General features: G+C 48.0%; 1 protein-coding gene across 1 annotated transcript in view; it reads left to right on the top strand.

Moving 5' to 3' along the window:
* Positions 1-1,203: 1,203 nt before the first annotated feature.
* Positions 1,204-17,133, top strand: part of Gdi (GDP dissociation inhibitor) — a 36,109-nt gene continuing 20,179 nt past the window's right edge. The window contains exons 1-3 of the mRNA XM_077688888.1: positions 1,204-1,393; positions 14,882-15,423; positions 16,623-16,754. Of these exons, the coding sequence (XP_077545014.1) occupies positions 1,349-1,393; positions 14,882-15,423; positions 16,623-16,754 (719 nt within the window). The 5' untranslated portion in view covers positions 1,204-1,348. The remainder of the gene's footprint in view (positions 1,394-14,881; positions 15,424-16,622; positions 16,755-17,133) is intronic.

Here is a 17,133-nt window from a genome sequence, read left to right as displayed (position 1 = left end):
TAGCCAATAAACTAACGCACGAAATAAGGCTGCACAACATGTTGCCATGAATGAGTCAATGTGCCATTCATCAATTTCGGTTTCGGCCGCTGGGAGCCCGAGAGCAAGTTCGGGGGTTTCAGGGTCCAGACTGCGTAGCTTTTTTTTTTGTCCAAGCAAGGAGCCAGCCAATTGTTATTTGTTTCAAAATTGAAGAGAACACAAGCCCCTTTATGGCCACATGTACGCCACTTTCAGCCTTGCTCAATTAAGAATTACTCCCGCCGAATTCAGCAGGTTTGCACCTGCCCGGGGTGAAGGGGGACAAAATACGCTGCGTGCGAGGGCTTGCCGGTTTTGTTGTCGACTGACGCCTGAGAGCATTTCCTCGATGCCTGAGAGAGACGAGAGAGACCACTTTGAGATGTCACACACTTCTGGGGACTAGTTTGACATCACAAAACGGATGAGCTGCCGTATCCCGGTCTCTCCAAAGTGCGGCAATAACAGCTATTGAGAATTGGTTTCAAGCGACGTTTCACGCCCATAATTGCAGGAAACCACATTGACAGCTTGATGGCGCTAAATTTCAATTCCTGGCTTGGTTCTATTTTGCTTTTTGAATAGCGCGCTCAAATATCGTAGCAGTTTCGGTTTCGGCGACTTGCTCGTGTTGCTGGTCAGTCCGTCGCGATATGCTATGTTTGTTTTCGTCAGCCCTTCACGACAACTCTAACTAGTGTCAAGGCAGTCAAGCTAATTAAACAAATTTCTACTTTTGTGTTTTTTTGCTGTCTACCGCGAAAACAATAGAACACATCGTACGACATACAGCAGTTCCCGGCAGCTCTGGAAGCTCTATCCAACGTGGTGACGTTTATAGGAAGCTTGTTTTAACAAGAATTGAAAATATTTCGCCATTTGCGATATATTTCTCGTGTCCCTTTTCTTTCTACCACAATTTTTCGCCACAAAACGTACAAAAACAAATGACGCAACGCACGGCTCCTGCTCTAGCGCAATGCTACAATAAGCACAGCTGGTCTGCCGTGAGGCGTGATTCTTCAACAATTACGAATAGTAATTAGTTCTTTAGTGTGCTACTGTTGTTATGAGCGTTAATTTTATTTACGTTATTTACGCGTTTTTTGTACGTAGCAATTGAAAAGAGCCCGCGGAAACGCAGAAAGTACGCACTATTTTTCTTCCGTGCGGCGGAGGAGCGACACAGAGCAGCCGCTGCTCGGGCACCCGCCTCCTTCACCTCCCTCATCGGCTCTGAGGGACTGCTGCAGGTCGGTCCGATTAGTGAAAAAATTACGTTATTTAACCCATCGTCGAGCGCCCGCCGCCGGTCCCTGTGATAGCCATGGATGAAGAGTACGACGCCATCGTGCTAGGCACCGGACTCAAGGTAAGCGCCGCTCCCGAGTCGCGTCGGTGGGTGGGGTGTTTTGGTGTCTCCCGAGTCGCCGGCTCGGCTGGTTAGGCTTAGGCGGCTCGCAGCAGCCTGTTTGTCAGATTTCTCGGGCGGCCGCCTCCCGACCGCGCGAAGCCGGCAGAAAGCAGCTTGCCAAGCACGTGACGTCCACGGCGAGCCGTTCGCTCGGTTCACGTGCTGCGCTTCGAGCACAGTGTGCGTGCACGTTTGACAAGCACGATCCTGCCAAGAGTCTCCTCGAAAAAGCTGCGCTCTCGACCGGGGCGCTCCACGTAGCCTGACCGACATTTGGCGGTGCTTTCGCGCCAAGCTGCATGCGCCGAGCGCGTTTGTGCAGGGCACAGCCGCTCTGTGACGGGCTCTGTGCAGTTCCCAAGTTGCGAGACCGCTCGCCGCCGTCCCAATGCTTGCACGGCTGGATAATTGTAGGCCTAACCTTCGGCTAACGACAGTAGTAGTCGGCTGGTACTGGCACGGCAACCAGCCTCGCCTGGTGCGGCCACCGTCGCACGGGCTGTGCCTTGCTCCGCTATCGTTCAGTACGTTCATTGGACTCGTGACGACGACAATACTCGAATGCACCCCCGGCTGCTTCTGGAGCGATCGGCAGCTTTGCGGCGCCTCGCGAGGTGTTTTTCACGCCGGCTGCTTCGCCACGGCAGCCGACGAAATGGGGCCACATCGCTCTCGGCGCGAGCCGTCGTCGGCACGCGATCGACCTGCATACTGGCGTATTTTTTTCCCCCCAGCGAGGCAGCGGTGGTGCCTTTGTTGGCGTAACCGTCTCCTCCTATGCGAGCTCCGAAGCTCGTAACCCTCGAGCGCGGCGGAACTTGAACGGGCGTGTTGTAGAGGTTTCGCTGGGAAGGCTTGATGCTTGTGAGCCGGCGAGGTTAGCGTAGTAACCACGCACCCGTGAGAATTCCGTACGGTTTCCGCCTTGAGTCGTCGCCACTGGGGCGCGATCGCGAAAAGAAACGAAAAAAAAAGGGGGGGGGGGGGGTGGCTCGCCAATGAGAAAGAAACGAGACTTGGCTGGTGTAAAAAAAAACGCCGTACAGGTGAGCGTTGTTGGAGCGGCGACTCGACCGCCGTCGTCGGATCTGGCCAGGTGGCTTTCGAAACGTGTCGTCGCCGGGTCTCGCGACCAGCGGAGGGGTTTGTTTTTCTTGCCGCTGCGGCGGCGGCCGCCTGACGATTCGACGAACAATGCGGGGTAATCTATCCGGCGCTGCCATTAGCTCACTCGAGCATTGCTACGACGCCCGCCTTGTGGTGCCACTCGCCGTCCGTGCAGCCGCTACAGCCGGCCCGATTTCGTTACGAGCACGGTAGCGGGAGAGTGTACACTCGCGTGACGTGCGGGGTTTGTAGAGGCGTGCTTTTGAAACAGCCTGTGGTTTTAGCGTGGTAGTCTTTTTTTCAGCTTCCTAACCCCGAAAATTGTGGTCTGTTGGCCTGTCACTCGTACCAACCACACGGGAAGAAAGCAGGTCAAAGAATGCTTTAACCTGAAGCATCTGTAGGAAAAGGCAGTGAAGGGGTAACCACGTGAAATGATTTTTGACGTGTAGCTAAGGCGTTATGCTGCTGAGCACGAGGTCGCGGGTTCAATTCCCTGCCGCGGCGGCCACTTTTCTGTAGGAGGCGAAAAGCAAAAACGCCCGTGTGTACAAGATTTCGGCGCACGTTAAAGATCCCCAGGTGGTCAAAATTAATCCGGAGCCCTCCACTACGGCACGCCTCATAGCCTGTGTTGCGTCGGCGTGTTTAACCCCACAAGTGATTTTGATCAAGTGATTTTGATGAGTAACACAAGAAGCGCAACTGAATTGGTACAGTAAGCGGGTAGTGCAGGCCACAGCAATAAGCAAAACTATGAATACATGGCCGTCAGTGTGTTTCGTCACTGTCACAAGCAACTGTAGCCATTGAGCTCGTCAAAATCACTTCATGTGGTTGTCTGTCATGGCCTACTCATGTTGACATTATTCAGCACAGAGGAGACATCGAGCATAATAGAGGCGAAATATAAGCACATAACTGAAAGCACCAGCTGCAAGAATACATGTTGGATTCATTGTACAATAGAAAAGACAGCTTCAAAGTGAAGTTAGAGGTGCACGCACTGAAACAAGAGTGTGAGCTGCTCCAAGAACAGCAGAAATTGATGGCTTATGAGCGGCGCGAGTGCGGGAAAATTGAATTGAGCACACCTACTTCGCATTCGTGATGGGAGGGAAGAGAGGAGGTTGCGTTGCATGGCAAGGCCGGCAGAAGATTGTCTTTCGACGTCATTTGCAGCACACAAAAGACAATTGATAAATGAAGCTAGCTGCATCTGTACACTGGATGAGTGGGAATCGAAAACTGCGAAGGAGTAGGCCGCTTAGGAAAAGTTGTTAGCCTCTGCACATCATTTTTCCTAGGTGGCTCTCCGAGGGGTTTTCTTCGAGGTCAGCGTCTGTAAAGAGGCACCGTGTAATGCGCACAGAGCATGAAATTTTGCTGGCACCAGTCTTGAAAGCGGTTTTCACTTACCAACTTCCCAGTCGTGGTGGAGGAAATAATGGGGGCCATGTGGTGTATGCGCATTCTAAGAAAATTTGATGGTGCAACAAGAAAGAACTTGACAGTGCGCATTATGACTTGTTCTTTCTTTGCATCAAGTATCAAGTTTTTGTGATGTTCTACATTGCAGTAAAAGTGCATTTTCAGGGGAGTTTTTTTTTTTTTTTTTTTTTGCAATGCATTTATACAGGCTAAGGGGCGAGCTTCTAAAAGTTGTAATAAGATTGGATGCGTTGTCAGCGTACACATTGTTGATTGTCGGCAAGGTGCCAAGTACCGCTCATCAGGACGGTGCTGTCTTTGGCTACTTTGCTGGTGCATTTTGTATAAATGGTAAAGGACGGACCTGCCGGGGTAACAACAGGCTCTAATCTTTATCCTTTGTTATCCCATGCTTTTCCTTTTAAAATTCTGCAGAGCTGAACTCTTTCTGTAATACTTTCCAGACAAATTCTTAGGGGCCACCGTGAGGTTTTGAGGCAGTCTTCATTTAAGTTCATAACGCCAGGGGGCAGTGTTCGTTGTCTTCTGGTGGGCCCTGTTTCTAAGTGATTGCCTAATGACAATGTCTGGTGGCATTGTACCGGAGACTTGTGCCGTGCTTTGAACAGTTAAGTGGATATTAGTATTATAAACAAGGCAGCTGCAAGTTGATTTGTTTGAAGCATCAAACAAAAAGTCCAGGAGCTGCAAAATCTAGCTGCCTCCGGCCGTGCCTTGTGTGCAAACAGCTGTTTTTTTTTTTGTTTTCCTGGTGGGAACTCCAGCTGTACTGGTATCGAGTAGCAGACGCCTGGTTTGTAACACAATAGCAGAGTGTTTCTTTTTTAAATACCTGGAAAACACCCAGTCCAGCTTTTTCTGCCCCAGTAGGCGGTAGAAAGAGCACAACTTGTGAGGAGGCTCGGAAATCATTACTGGCATCACATGTGGCGAAACTTTACCATAACATCACAAAGAATTGGGCATTTAACATGAAGGCAGTGTCTATTATCCCGGCAGCCGTGAGAATTACCGTCAAAAATTTCTCGCGGCTGTTGCCCTTGGGAGATTTTACGGGACAATTATTTCCTAAAAACTCGTTACTACAGATGCTGCTGTGGCAGCGTGTTATAGCACTTGCTTTTAAAAAAACGAGAAGGATCAGGTTCGAGTCCCGCATGGCTGAAGTTTCTTTTGTTTTTAGCTTTCGAAATTTTAAGTTCTGCTCATGGTGACCTTAATAATGCTTTTTTATCCTGGTTATTAATACATCGGAAGATCGATGCACAGGGCATCTAGAATAGGCTGGATTAGGTTAAATATAGATTGTATTGTGTTGTTAGGCTCTGTTAGGTTAAGATTGTTGCAGCTGGGCTGGGTTTGGGTAGGTTGTGATACGTTAGGCTGGGTTATGCTACTTTCGGTTGTGTCAGGCTGCGTTGGGAGGTAATATTATTCGGCGAATTTTAGGCCAGCCAACTATTGGAAACTGCTGCGAGAATTTCTCGGTGATAATTCTCACGGCTGCCGGGAGATGAGACGCAGCCTAAAATGTGTGAATGCCAAGTTCACGAGGAGTATCACATGGATGTAATCGCAGGGGCTTTTGTGGCACTTGTGTGTTTGTATTTTGACTACCACGAGTGTATGCGTGCAATGTGTGTGGTTAGTGTCGACACAATGCAGGGGGCTGGATGCTGTTGAGTGTGTCAGCTTCCCCAAAGCCCACTATCACGTGCAACCAGCTACAGCACACACCATAAGGAAGGGCAGTATAGAAGTTTTTATAACACGGAAGCAGTCGCGCTTCACATTAGCTGTGCAAGCCTGCACTATATATGGGCTACAAGAGCAGTAGTGGGGGATAGGAACGTGTGCATCCAAACAAAACCTTAGATATAAGGGAGCAGCGTCTGGGGGGAAAACAGTGTAGCGAATGCGGACATTGTATTTGTACTAATATTTTGCTTTGTCTAAAAGCAGTGGAAAGTGATCGTGTAGCTCAGCCCTTGTTTTGTTCTTGTGCTTTGACCGGGATTAGTCAGTTTGAAACCCAAATAGCTTGCGCTGGGGTGAACAATGCTATCAGTATTCGCTTTTGGGGATGTGCGTCTTGTGTGGCAGGTACTGGAAGAGTAGATTAAAGAACTTTTCGGAACACAATTTTTCCCAGTAAAATTCGTGCCCCTCACCAGGGGACAGCAATATATGTGCAAATAAAAAAAAAGCTTTTAATACCAAGAGTTGAACAGATGCACGATTCGTACTTGTCCCAACAAGCTAATGTCACGAGTGACATTAAGGTTTTCTATTAATATTTTACTAGCAACAGTATGTGTATTAGTTAAATTTTGTGCTGTTTTAATTGTAGTAGAATTAGGAACATCCATGAAAAACTCAATCTTTTATGAAATTGTCACGTAGCCAAAGACGACGCAGCTGTCTTGAAGAAAAAAACGTTTATTGGAGCGAACTTGTGCTCCCCTAACAACTCAAAGAATACACAGGCGGCGAAACAGCTGTCAACAAAGTGATGTGCGTAGACTGGTGTCGGCGCTTCGAATGCCGCGGCATCTGCTCAGTGAGAATGTATCACTTGGCGCGAGGGTTTCTCGAATAGTCGAATTGTATCCAGAACACTGTAGATCAACGTAGATTATTCTAGGCTCTTCACGTTAGTTCGGAACGCTGTCCCTGTCAGAAGAGATAACACACGGGGCACAGAAAGAAAGAACGGAACACGCGCCTCCCTTGGCACAGAGACAACTGCGATAACTCAGGCCGGCGCAGCCGGGCAGCAAAAGCAAAACACAAATAAACAAACCCAGTGCATGGTTCGCGGCAATATTTTTGTCCGTTAGTATATAAATTTTGGCATTATTTTAGTATTAAAAGTTGTGTAACAAAAAAAAAACGGTTGCATGCATATTTTCAATTCTAGTACAGTGGGTGTGGCAAGTTGTGTAGATGGGAAAAAATTCAGCTCGTCCTGGAAGATATAGGAAATAATGGCACCTATGTAATAAAAAGCATTACTTTTTTGCCGAAAACACCACTGGAGCCATTTATTTAAAAAGCACCAGCTTTGCAATCACTGTCGAAGCCACTTTTTTTTGCTTGCCAGCCTGTCGTCTGTCCTGCCTTGCCTATTTTGTACACCATCGTGCAGCTTTGTTCGCTAAGTATTTTCGCTTGCCATCAACCTCTTTCAGCCACTTGATGGTGGTGTTTGGCCCAGGTTTTGATCCGAATGATTTCAAAATGCTGGCTCGTGCATTGCTATCATCATTGAATGAAAGAATAGCATCCAGTGTTGCAATCTCGAGTGTGAAGCCCAAAAAAAGCTGTTTTTTCGTGCGTGGCTCCGAAGGACAAATGTGGAAAAAATGTGCAGCAGCGTCTTTGGATTGCCCTTGCTGAAAAATGAGCTATGAAATGGTTGCTAAGCACTTTCTTAATACAGCTGGTTCCAGGAAAGCGTTTTCATCTGGAACTGAAAGTTTCTTGATGAAAAAAAAAAATGACAAGTAACACTTAGAACATTCCTAAGAGGATGTGGTCACTTACTACTCGCTTATGGAAAAACTGTTTTTGAGCAAGAAATACAGCTTTCTAAGAGTGTGAATATGGAAAATGTGCACAAGGAACTGTACTTCCATAATCGCGAAGAAAAAACATCATTTTTTTTTTAAATTTTGCCTTACCCTGTGCCCTAAGAAACTAAATGACATTATTTGGGTTGGCCTTTCTATACGCCAAAACGCAAAGGCATTAAACGTGTTAAGCATGATGGCGATAATTACAGAAAATAAAGATGCACTCATATTTTAGAAGTTTTTATTGTAAAGAAAAATGTTTTGAAGGTTAAAAATGTTTTTTGTGAAAGAAAACGTTATGAGAAGTAGTGTTTTCTGAAAAATGGTGTGAGCAGTTTTTAAAAAATGGCTTCAGCAGCAGTTAGCCAAATCTGAAATATTTGACGTTCTGCCTTTTGCCACTGTTTTAGTGAACTTTGTCCTTTTCAGGACTCTGCCACTATGAGGGCGCAGAAAATAGTCTTATTTTGAAGTTCAACTACATTTCTGTGTCAACACTCAGGTGCTGAGAGTTTCATTGGTTTCATTGTCCTGGTTTCATTGTCCAAGCTGTCCTGGGAGGCTTATCTTAGGCATTTTACAGCCGACAATATGGCAAAAGCATGGTACGACGATTACTGAGTGTCACAGAATTGAGAAGTAATTTTGTGGCCGATGTCTCGGACGGGAGGAGCGACAACAACTCCCCCCTGGATACGAATAGAGGATGTGGTTCGGACCGGCTAACTGGCGATATGTCCACGCCTGATTGGCCGCTGGCATTAGGCACGAGACGGGGCACGGGAAAACAGTCTCAAAACAAGGCAGATTTATTTTATCCACATACACAGGAATTCCAGAATAGACAGACAGAAGGTTTGACAACTTAGTAACACACTGCAGTTGACACCCCCTCGGGGTCAGAGCTGCCAAAAGACCGACGTTGAGCACATTGATAGAATGAATGAAACGGTGCTCGCCGTTACGAGCCCAAGAAAGAGGCGACAGTACATGAAGGGGATAGTAGAGTGTACAATAGGCGGGGTTGGAGGCTTCCCCCAACTGCTAACAAAGGCCCGCGAAGAACACATACAGCGTGGTGCACTGAAGGAGGCGGAGTTCACCGCCGTCGTCGCTCGGCCTCCCCAGCACAGCAGCCCTCAAGGCCGACGCCGCGTCCCGGCCGTCTGTCCGGCTACCGCCAGTTCTCAGCCCATTCTGCCCACAAACCCCGCGCTGCACCACGCACACAGTCCATCGGGCCGTGCGTCTTCCAAGAATTCGTGGGGCGCAGCCTTCCGTAGGCCGCGGCACTCTCGCCCACCCCTCGCCCCGTAACACATGGCCAGCCGACCCGGGTGCGACAATGGCGGCGAAAACATTCTTTCACTACGCGGTACGACTCCTCTCCGCCCAAAAATGGCAAGCGGCAAGAAAACCCGGCAAGGAGGGACATGAATTTCGTGACACTGAGATATCGAGAATGCCCATCCAACGATGCCGCCGGATGTCAAGCATGTTGTTTTACAGAACCAAAACCGAAACTTGTTTGAATGCTAACCTTGGACATCGTCCAATCACGGTGCCACCTCCTCCCGACATCACGGCCTTTAGTTGGTGCGGCCGCCACAGACCGCGCATGGTAGTTTTTCTTCTTTCCCACTTTATAAAATAATAGACTGGATAAACAAGGAAAAGTGCAGTAATTTGAGCCAGTCTACGCATTGCAAGCAAAACCGGGAGCTTGAAAAATTTACTTCAGTGTCCCTTTAACCTAAACCTAAACCTAAAATGACATTAGAGCGAATGGCATTAGATTTTTGCGTGTAGCTGTGAATTAATGACATTAAAACTTAAGGCCTTAACCATTTAATGTCATTTTTTGTGTACGTGTGGCACATGTATTAGACGTGCCATTTTTTTGTCCAAGCAAGCCGCCATCCTTGTCATTGGCTTCGAAAGCATCCAAGGCAACCCTTCGCGACCCCGCTTCCCCCCAGCTCAAAAAAATTTGTTCTGCCTCATTAAAAAGAGTTAAGGCCTACAGTTGAAATGAGACTAGCTGTTCCACAAGCCCTCCACCAATATTTTTTGTTGTATTTTTGTGGTGCTTGGTGTTTGCTGGTTTTTATTGACTAATATGTGTGTTGCTTGCTACTGGCTTCCCCTGAGTGAATTAGACATCAGAGAGCGGCTCAACCGCACCGCTTCTTGTCCTCACAAAACTGTGGCTTAATAGTCTTGTTAAAATTGGTTCTCAGTTGTGTTTGACGCCTGTCATTTTAGGAAGTCATCTTGATGTCTTTGAAATGAACGATATCACTCTAGAAATTGATTGATTGATTGATTGATTGTAGGCTTTAACGCACCGCCGCAATGCAGGCGATAGGCGCACCGTAGTGAAGGGCTCCGGATTAATTCTAACCACCTGGCAATCTTTAACGTGCGCCGAAATCTCGAGCCCACGGGTATTTTTGCTTTTCGCCTAGACATCAAACTGTGGTGTCAGTGCTCCCTGAAACTTCACTGCTAAGCTACCCCCCCCCCCCCCCTCCCCTAAAAAAAGGGGAAAAACAGCTGCAACTTTAGCTTTATGAAAGTATTCAGGACTTAAAAAGTGTAATAGTTAATGACCCATTCTTTTCAGGCAGTGGTTTACCCCAAGCCATGAGCTTGTAATTGCTGTAATGAAGTCTGCAAAGGCATTGCAGAATGGCTTTCACTGCCCGCTAGCAACTCCAGTAATTTATAAACCAAATGGGATTTAAGAACATCCCAGCTGCATGACGTGACGGCACCTGAATGAAATGGCATTTGCATTAAAAAGGTTTTAGATGAGTGGCTTTGAAAATGCATTTAGTAGCATGAAACGGGGGTGAAACCATGAGTAATTCATTTAAGTGGTCATAATAATGAGTTTAGTGGGGGTTGGCACATTTGGAGGCCTTGCTGAGATTTACTTGTACTCAAATGCCAAACATGACATCATGCGAATGCGTGTGCCGGCAGCAAAAGCTGTTGCAGGTTTTTCTCGAGGGTTTTACGAGTTGTGGCGAAAAGTGAAAAAAAAAAGCAACAACAAAAAAAACCCAGCTTTGCCTATCAGTTACCGTAAGCTGTTACCATTTTTGTAACAGAGGCAACAGGTGCATGCATTGCAGACGACTGCTTGCAGTTGGTGAGGGTAATCCTGCTTCCTCAGTGGTAGCTTGTTTGGTAAACAGTTGGGAACGTTGTGGCCGGTCTCTGAGTGTCATTTTTTTTCCCTTTCGTTGACCTTTCATCAACTAAACTTGGTGTTAAGCTGCATTGGGTTGTGCTGGACAAAAAAATGTAGTGCTGACTTCCCAGCGAATGGTTATTGCTTAAAGGGGCCATGGCATTTCGAAAGAAGTGGCCTTTGGAACTCGCTCTGCCCCACTTTAGCCACGAAAGACCTTTTTCTAACCACCGGAAATATTGGACAATATTCAGATTTTGCGTTGCAGTGATGTATTATGGGCAGGAGTGACATAATATGGGGTAGCACTGGAAACAGTTATCAGTGCATCAACTGCACATTAGCATTCAAGTGATACAATCAGTCCAAGCTAAAAACACCACTACAGTCACCCAGTCCTGTTTATGAGTGGCTCAGTTTGGTGGCCTCCAATCGCACAAACACCGATTCTGTTTTGCCGTGGAAAATCGTTGTGAAGTGGCCAGGGATCGGCACTGCTTCACCTGTTTTATTCAATATCTCAATTGCTTGTTTGCGGCAAAATTGGTGCCATTCGAGGCAGTCTTCTTAATGGGTCAAACTTGTATTTTGTAAAATAAGCTGTTGGGCTGGTTGGTGCATATTGCTTCAAGAAAAAGAGCACTAAAAACCACGGCAGAAAGAACAAAGACACGCTTTGTATTTTGTCTGGACCTGTGTAATGTTGTTGCAAATGAGAAGCAAAAAAGCTGCAGAAAGTTCATGCCATCTAACAGTGCTTTGTTTAGGAAAAACGGGTGCTTATCAAGGGGTGGAGAAGCAGAAAAGGTGCAGAAAATTTATGCCTACTGCGTTGTGTAACAGTGCTTTGTTTAGGAAAAACGGGTGCTTATCAAGGGGTGAGATATGGATGCCACTCTGATGCTTGTGTTGATCTCATAATGTCCCCGATTTCGATAATGCCGTGCACTGGGGTATGAGGTTCCCCCCAAAAGATTGCACTGGTCAAGCAGTGGTGTACTACACTGTTCACAACAGGCCACATAGCTTTCAGGTCCTTGCTTCCTGTAACTGTCATGTTCACTGAGCGATGAACTGAGGCAATCAAATTTTGGTACATGTATTTTTGCACAGGTCAGAGGGGGAAAAGCATGATTATTGCACGCTTTGCACTAATTAAAGAAGAGCAGCCGTTCTTGCAAAGGAACTTTTCGTTCCTTCTATGCAGGTAAAAAAAAAAAAAAGCATTTACTTTGTCGAAGTCTCCAGTGTCATTACGCAGCATATCCATGCACCCTTGGTGGGACCCCACAACTGCCACACACGTGAGCCCAGTGAAAGTTCAAATTTAGGGTTTCCCGCCTCTTCCAGTTTACAATGCCAGGGGCGTGCTCGCGGCACACCCTACAGCACTCGCCTGCCCAAACCGCACAAAGGCGGTCAATCCACTGGCGAGCCAACCCGCAACCCTTCTCTTTCCAGCCACACCTTCTACCATTCCGTTGGTGACCTTGTGTGAAGGTGCTTGCCTCCTGGTCACCTGGGGAGCAGGCGACATGCTGTTGCCGGGGGAGCGACCACGCATTTTCGCTACTTCCCGCTCATTGGCCTCACTCTCAGAGGGTTTTTATTGTGGGCCGACCAGTAGAGGGAAGGAGGGATGATCGCGGGTTTGTGCATTGGGGGAGCATTGCTGGAGTGTTGAGGGAAAGGGCTTGGGGATTGAGCAACTTCATTGGTGGGAAAAAATATGGCTCTAGTTTACAATTTCTTGTGCCTTGAGCAAACTGTTCTTCATTGTGGAAGCTTAGCGTGGCATTTGACATGTACCTGTCTTGATCTACAGCTGTTCTGGAGTGAAAAAGGGAAAAAGGGAAATCATGCAAGGGTTGGGCGAGTTCGTGCATGATTACAAAAGGGGAACAGCGCAAACGCAGACAAAACAAGAAGAAGAAGGTGACAAACACGAGCGCTGACTTACAACTGACTTTTATTCCTCGGCTTTTCATATATATAAGCCAATAGTCAAAAAACACAAGAAAAGCAGAAAATTTCACGATAGCGGGAGATACCAAACCGCTCGTCACGCTTCACCGATGCCATGTGCCACAAACACTTGCTGTACTACTGAGGGACAGATAATTAATCTCTTTCTGCGAGAGGGACAAGGAGGGAACGCTAACACATTCATCTTTTCCGCGCAATATTTCTGCGAAGGGAAATCAGCTTTAGCGTGCTACATTGCGGTTCTTCTGCATTCTTGCACCATACTTCAGCCCAAGCTGATCTTATATCGTGACGTGCTGCCAAAGTTGTTAAAAATGAAATGAACAGCTGCTATGACCGTAACTCCTAAGTGCATGTTGCTTGGATAGTGCATGTTTTTGTATTTTCCATACATTTGCTCTGTTGGCCAGCTGTGATGAGAGCGGCTCTTGATATTTGTACGACATTCTCCAACCCGTCGCTGGGGTGGAATATCTTTTTAGGCACTCATTCTTGCAGAAAGGAAAAAAATAATTTTGCGTGCCAACTAGTTTAGTGTTGAAGGTGCGGTTACGGGGCTCTGCCACTCGCAAGTGCGCTGACAGTCATAAGAGGTAGAGTTGGAACTCGGCTCTTTTTGCTTAAACCATTAAGGTTGGTGAGGAAGACCTTGCAACTACCGTCTGTCAGAAGAAAGCAAATGAAAATGCCCTGTGAGATTATTTCCCAATCAGCGTGTCGTAGCCTCCACACACAGGAGGGCTGCACAGACTGCACGCTACTATAGCAGCAGCAGCGGTACATGCATTATGATGTGGGCAATAGCTGAGTGGTAAGCAGCAGTGGGCAATGGCTGTGGGTGTGAGATGCCTGAGCAAGACTTATAACCACAGCTTAGCTTTGTTCAGTTTGGAAAGAACTAGCTTTTGGTAAATCACTCAGCTCCATTTCTGCCATGAACTGAAAAAAGCACTAGGAATATTGACCAACTTTGAAACTTTGCACTACAGGGCACGAGGAACGTAGTATGGGCCAACACGAAAAAACTTGCTTATCACACTTATCCCCTCGAGTGATGCAATCGAGCAATCGCCCAGTCGTGTGCTCTTGGAGGTGGCTTAGGTGGGTGACTGCCAAGCGCATAAAGACGACCCTGTGCAGAAATAGCTGTAATAATGGCTGGAGAGTTGCCACTGATTTATCTGTTTTACATAATACAGTCCAACGCCTGTATAACAAAGCGTGTGGAGCCACGATAATTGTTTGTTATCCACGTCACTTCGTTGTATGCGTCGCACACTTTGCTGATTCCCTATTTAGCACGTTAACGTACTGAGAGAAACAATCATCTGATTTAAACTGCAATAGGTGAAAAAAGTCAGTAATCTCCTGCACAGTAGTATGACGAATTAAATGCACAATTGCCACCAACCTGACGCTGCCGAGGTTCAAGGCGGGCTGTGGCGCGAGGTGAAGGGGTGACGACATATATACCTGCAGCACGTCAACTGCCGCTATCACGTCGTGGGCAGTCATACCGCTTGGCTCCTCCTGTGCAAGCTCTTCATCCCTGCTTGGCTGATGTGTCGCCCCTTTTCTCCATGATGGCCTCCGCAATATCGTTGGTTGTCAGGTCAGAGCAAACCAGGACCTGGTCGTCCGAGATGTAATGGTCTGCTGTTACAGCCGATGGTGCGCTGCAACACGCACTGTACGTGTTTATTGATCTCTGCGGCTCTGTGGGTGAACTGGATGACCCACGGTTGTCCGCACACCTATCAGCTGGGCGTATTTGTCAACAAGCAACAATTCAGCGATTGCTGCTGGATTTGTTGAATAACCGTTATTCATATATCTTGCCAAATTCTGTATTAACAAATGAGGAACCAAAAATCATTCTGGAGGGCCTGAGTATCGTAACACGACAAGTGCTGCTCCTGCCGAACGGTCCTTATTTTGTCAGTGAAGTGGCACACCTATTGACATAGTGAAACTCGTTTGGTGTGATTAAAAACAAGCAGTTGAAACCCCTTGCAGTGTGTCTCAAAGGTGTGTGTACAAAGACTCGTCAGCAGCGCCAGCTGACGATCGACCTACAGGGTAGTTGCACGCTGTGAAGTGACGCGGGCCGTACTGGATATGTCGCAGGAGTGCATCCTGAGCGGCATGCTGTCGGTGAGTGGCAAGAAGGTGCTGCACATGGACCGGAACAAGTACTACGGCGGGGAGTCGGCGTCCATCACGCCGCTGGAGGAGCTGTTCACCAAGTTTGGGCTGCCGGCGAGCCAGCTGGACGAGTACGGCCGGTCGCGCGACTGGAACGTGGACCTGGTGCCCAAGTTCCTCATGGCCAACGGCCAGCTGGTCAAGCTGCTCATCCACACGGGCGTGACGCGCTACCTCGAGTTCAAGTCGGTCGAGGGCAGCTACGTGTACAAGGCGGGCAAGATCCACAAGGTGCCCGCCGACGAGAAGGAGGCGCTGGCCTCGAGCCTGATGGGCATGTTCGAGAAGCGCCGCTTCCGCAACTTCCTCGTGGCCGTCCAGGACTACGCCTTCGATGACCCCAAGACGTGGAAGGACGTCGACCACCAGGCCACCACGGCCTCGCAGCTCTACGAAAAGTTTGGCCTCGACAAGGACACGGCCGACTTCACGGGACACGCCCTGGCCCTGTACCGGGACGACGAGTGAGTGCTGGCGGCAGCGGCAGTAGCGGGACACCTCTTGTGGGTCTCGCCTGTTTTCTTTCGTTAAAGGACCGTTCTAAAATTGTTAATCTGCTCTTACTGAAGGTTTGCAGAGCAAACACTCTGTTTAGGATAGGATGTTTTGGGTTGGGGTCTCTTGTGGGCCTTTTTTGGAATTGCCTGAAATTCTTAATGGCAGCTGGAAGATAAGTGCCACAAAAAGAAAGGGTGCAAACGTGCGCATGTGTAGATTTCTTCAGATATTTCTCAAATTCGTCAGGTAACTTCTTCAAGTGGACTTGTTCAGCATTGACTGGCAACATGAAATGAGTGGAAAGGTGAAGGTTGGGTGCCTGCTTGTGAGCAGTTTGATTGTAACACGTTGGCAGTGACTATGTTGCATGTCAGAGAACAAACTTGAAAGGGTAAACATCTTGACTCGGGTTAAGACGAAGTGGGCATGGGCTGGGCATGTAACTCGGAAAAATGACAAGTGACAGACTGTCAGGGTCACAGAGTGGCTATGCCAAGCCGTTAACTCGGTGAAAGGACAGAATATGAAAATTCGCCGGCTACTAATGGACTTGGGCGGCATCAGATGGGAATAGCTGTGGTGGACACAAATAGGCTGGTGGTGATGCCTCGAGTACGACAACTCTTCTGTCAACATATTGTCTTGAAGCCAAAGATGACGCAGTTGTGTTGAAGGAAAAACAAGTTTATTGGAGTAAACTCCACAGAGGCGGTGAAGCAGCAGTCATCAAAGGGACGTGCGCAGGCAAGTGTCGGCGAATCGAATGCCGCGCATGTGCTCTGCAGGTACTTATCTTTTGGTGTGGGTGTTTCTCGAACCACCGAATTACATCGAGAACATTGCAGATCAAACCAAGATTATTCTGGGCTGGTGACCGTACTTCAGAACACTTTCCCTATCAAAAAAGTTAACAAGTGCGGCATACAAAATAATGAACACGTGGTTCACTTGGCACACACATAACACAGCCCAGAAGAAGCAAAAACATTAAAAAACTAATCCGGTGCATGGTTTGCGGCAATATGTTGGCAGCGACTAGGCGGTATCTCTCAAATAAAAGTGCGGTTCCGCTTCATTCCACACTGGCCTTGAATCAAAGTGCCCCATTCGGCGCCTCGAGGGAGTGCTGCAGTGGTGGTGAGCGGGTGCCTTTGCCCTTTTGCAGCTACCTGCAGCGGCCGTGTGGGGAGCTGATCCGGAGGGTGAAGCTGTACAGCGACTCCCTGGCGCGGTACGGCAAGTCGCCCTACCTCTACCCGCTCTACGGCCTCGGCGAGCTGCCCCAGGGCTTCGCCAGGTGAGCTTACAGGGATCTGGAGTGATTGAAGAAGAGATCACTCATAATAGCGAGCTGCCTCGCTTTTGCGCTTGAAATTGTGATTGTGGAGACTCTAATTGTGACAAGTGGCGGCAATTAGTCGCGCACGTGCCCACTAGTAGTCCCATCACTCCGCCACGGGCCCTATTGCCCCTTCAGTTTTTTGAGGTCTGTGTGAGGTTGGCTCGTCAGCTCCAGGCCTGTAACCTGGTCGTGACGGAGGAGCTTTGGGGGCTTTCGAGTGGCTTCCTCATGTTGAGGTGACGTGTGTTGCCAGACGTGATGGTGCTTGAGCTACTGGGGCCAAATTTTTTTTATAACGCTTAGCATTAACTTTTTTTGGACTGGACACTTTTCC

The sequence above is a fragment of the Haemaphysalis longicornis genome, unplaced genomic scaffold, assembly GCF_048455015.1.
Source record: "Haemaphysalis longicornis isolate Haplotype H1 unplaced genomic scaffold, Haemaphysalis longicornis Haplotype H1 scaffold_10, whole genome shotgun sequence".
Classification (NCBI taxonomy): Eukaryota; Metazoa; Arthropoda; class Arachnida; order Ixodida; family Ixodidae; genus Haemaphysalis; species Haemaphysalis longicornis.
This window is presented reverse-complemented; position numbering and strand designations above follow the sequence as displayed.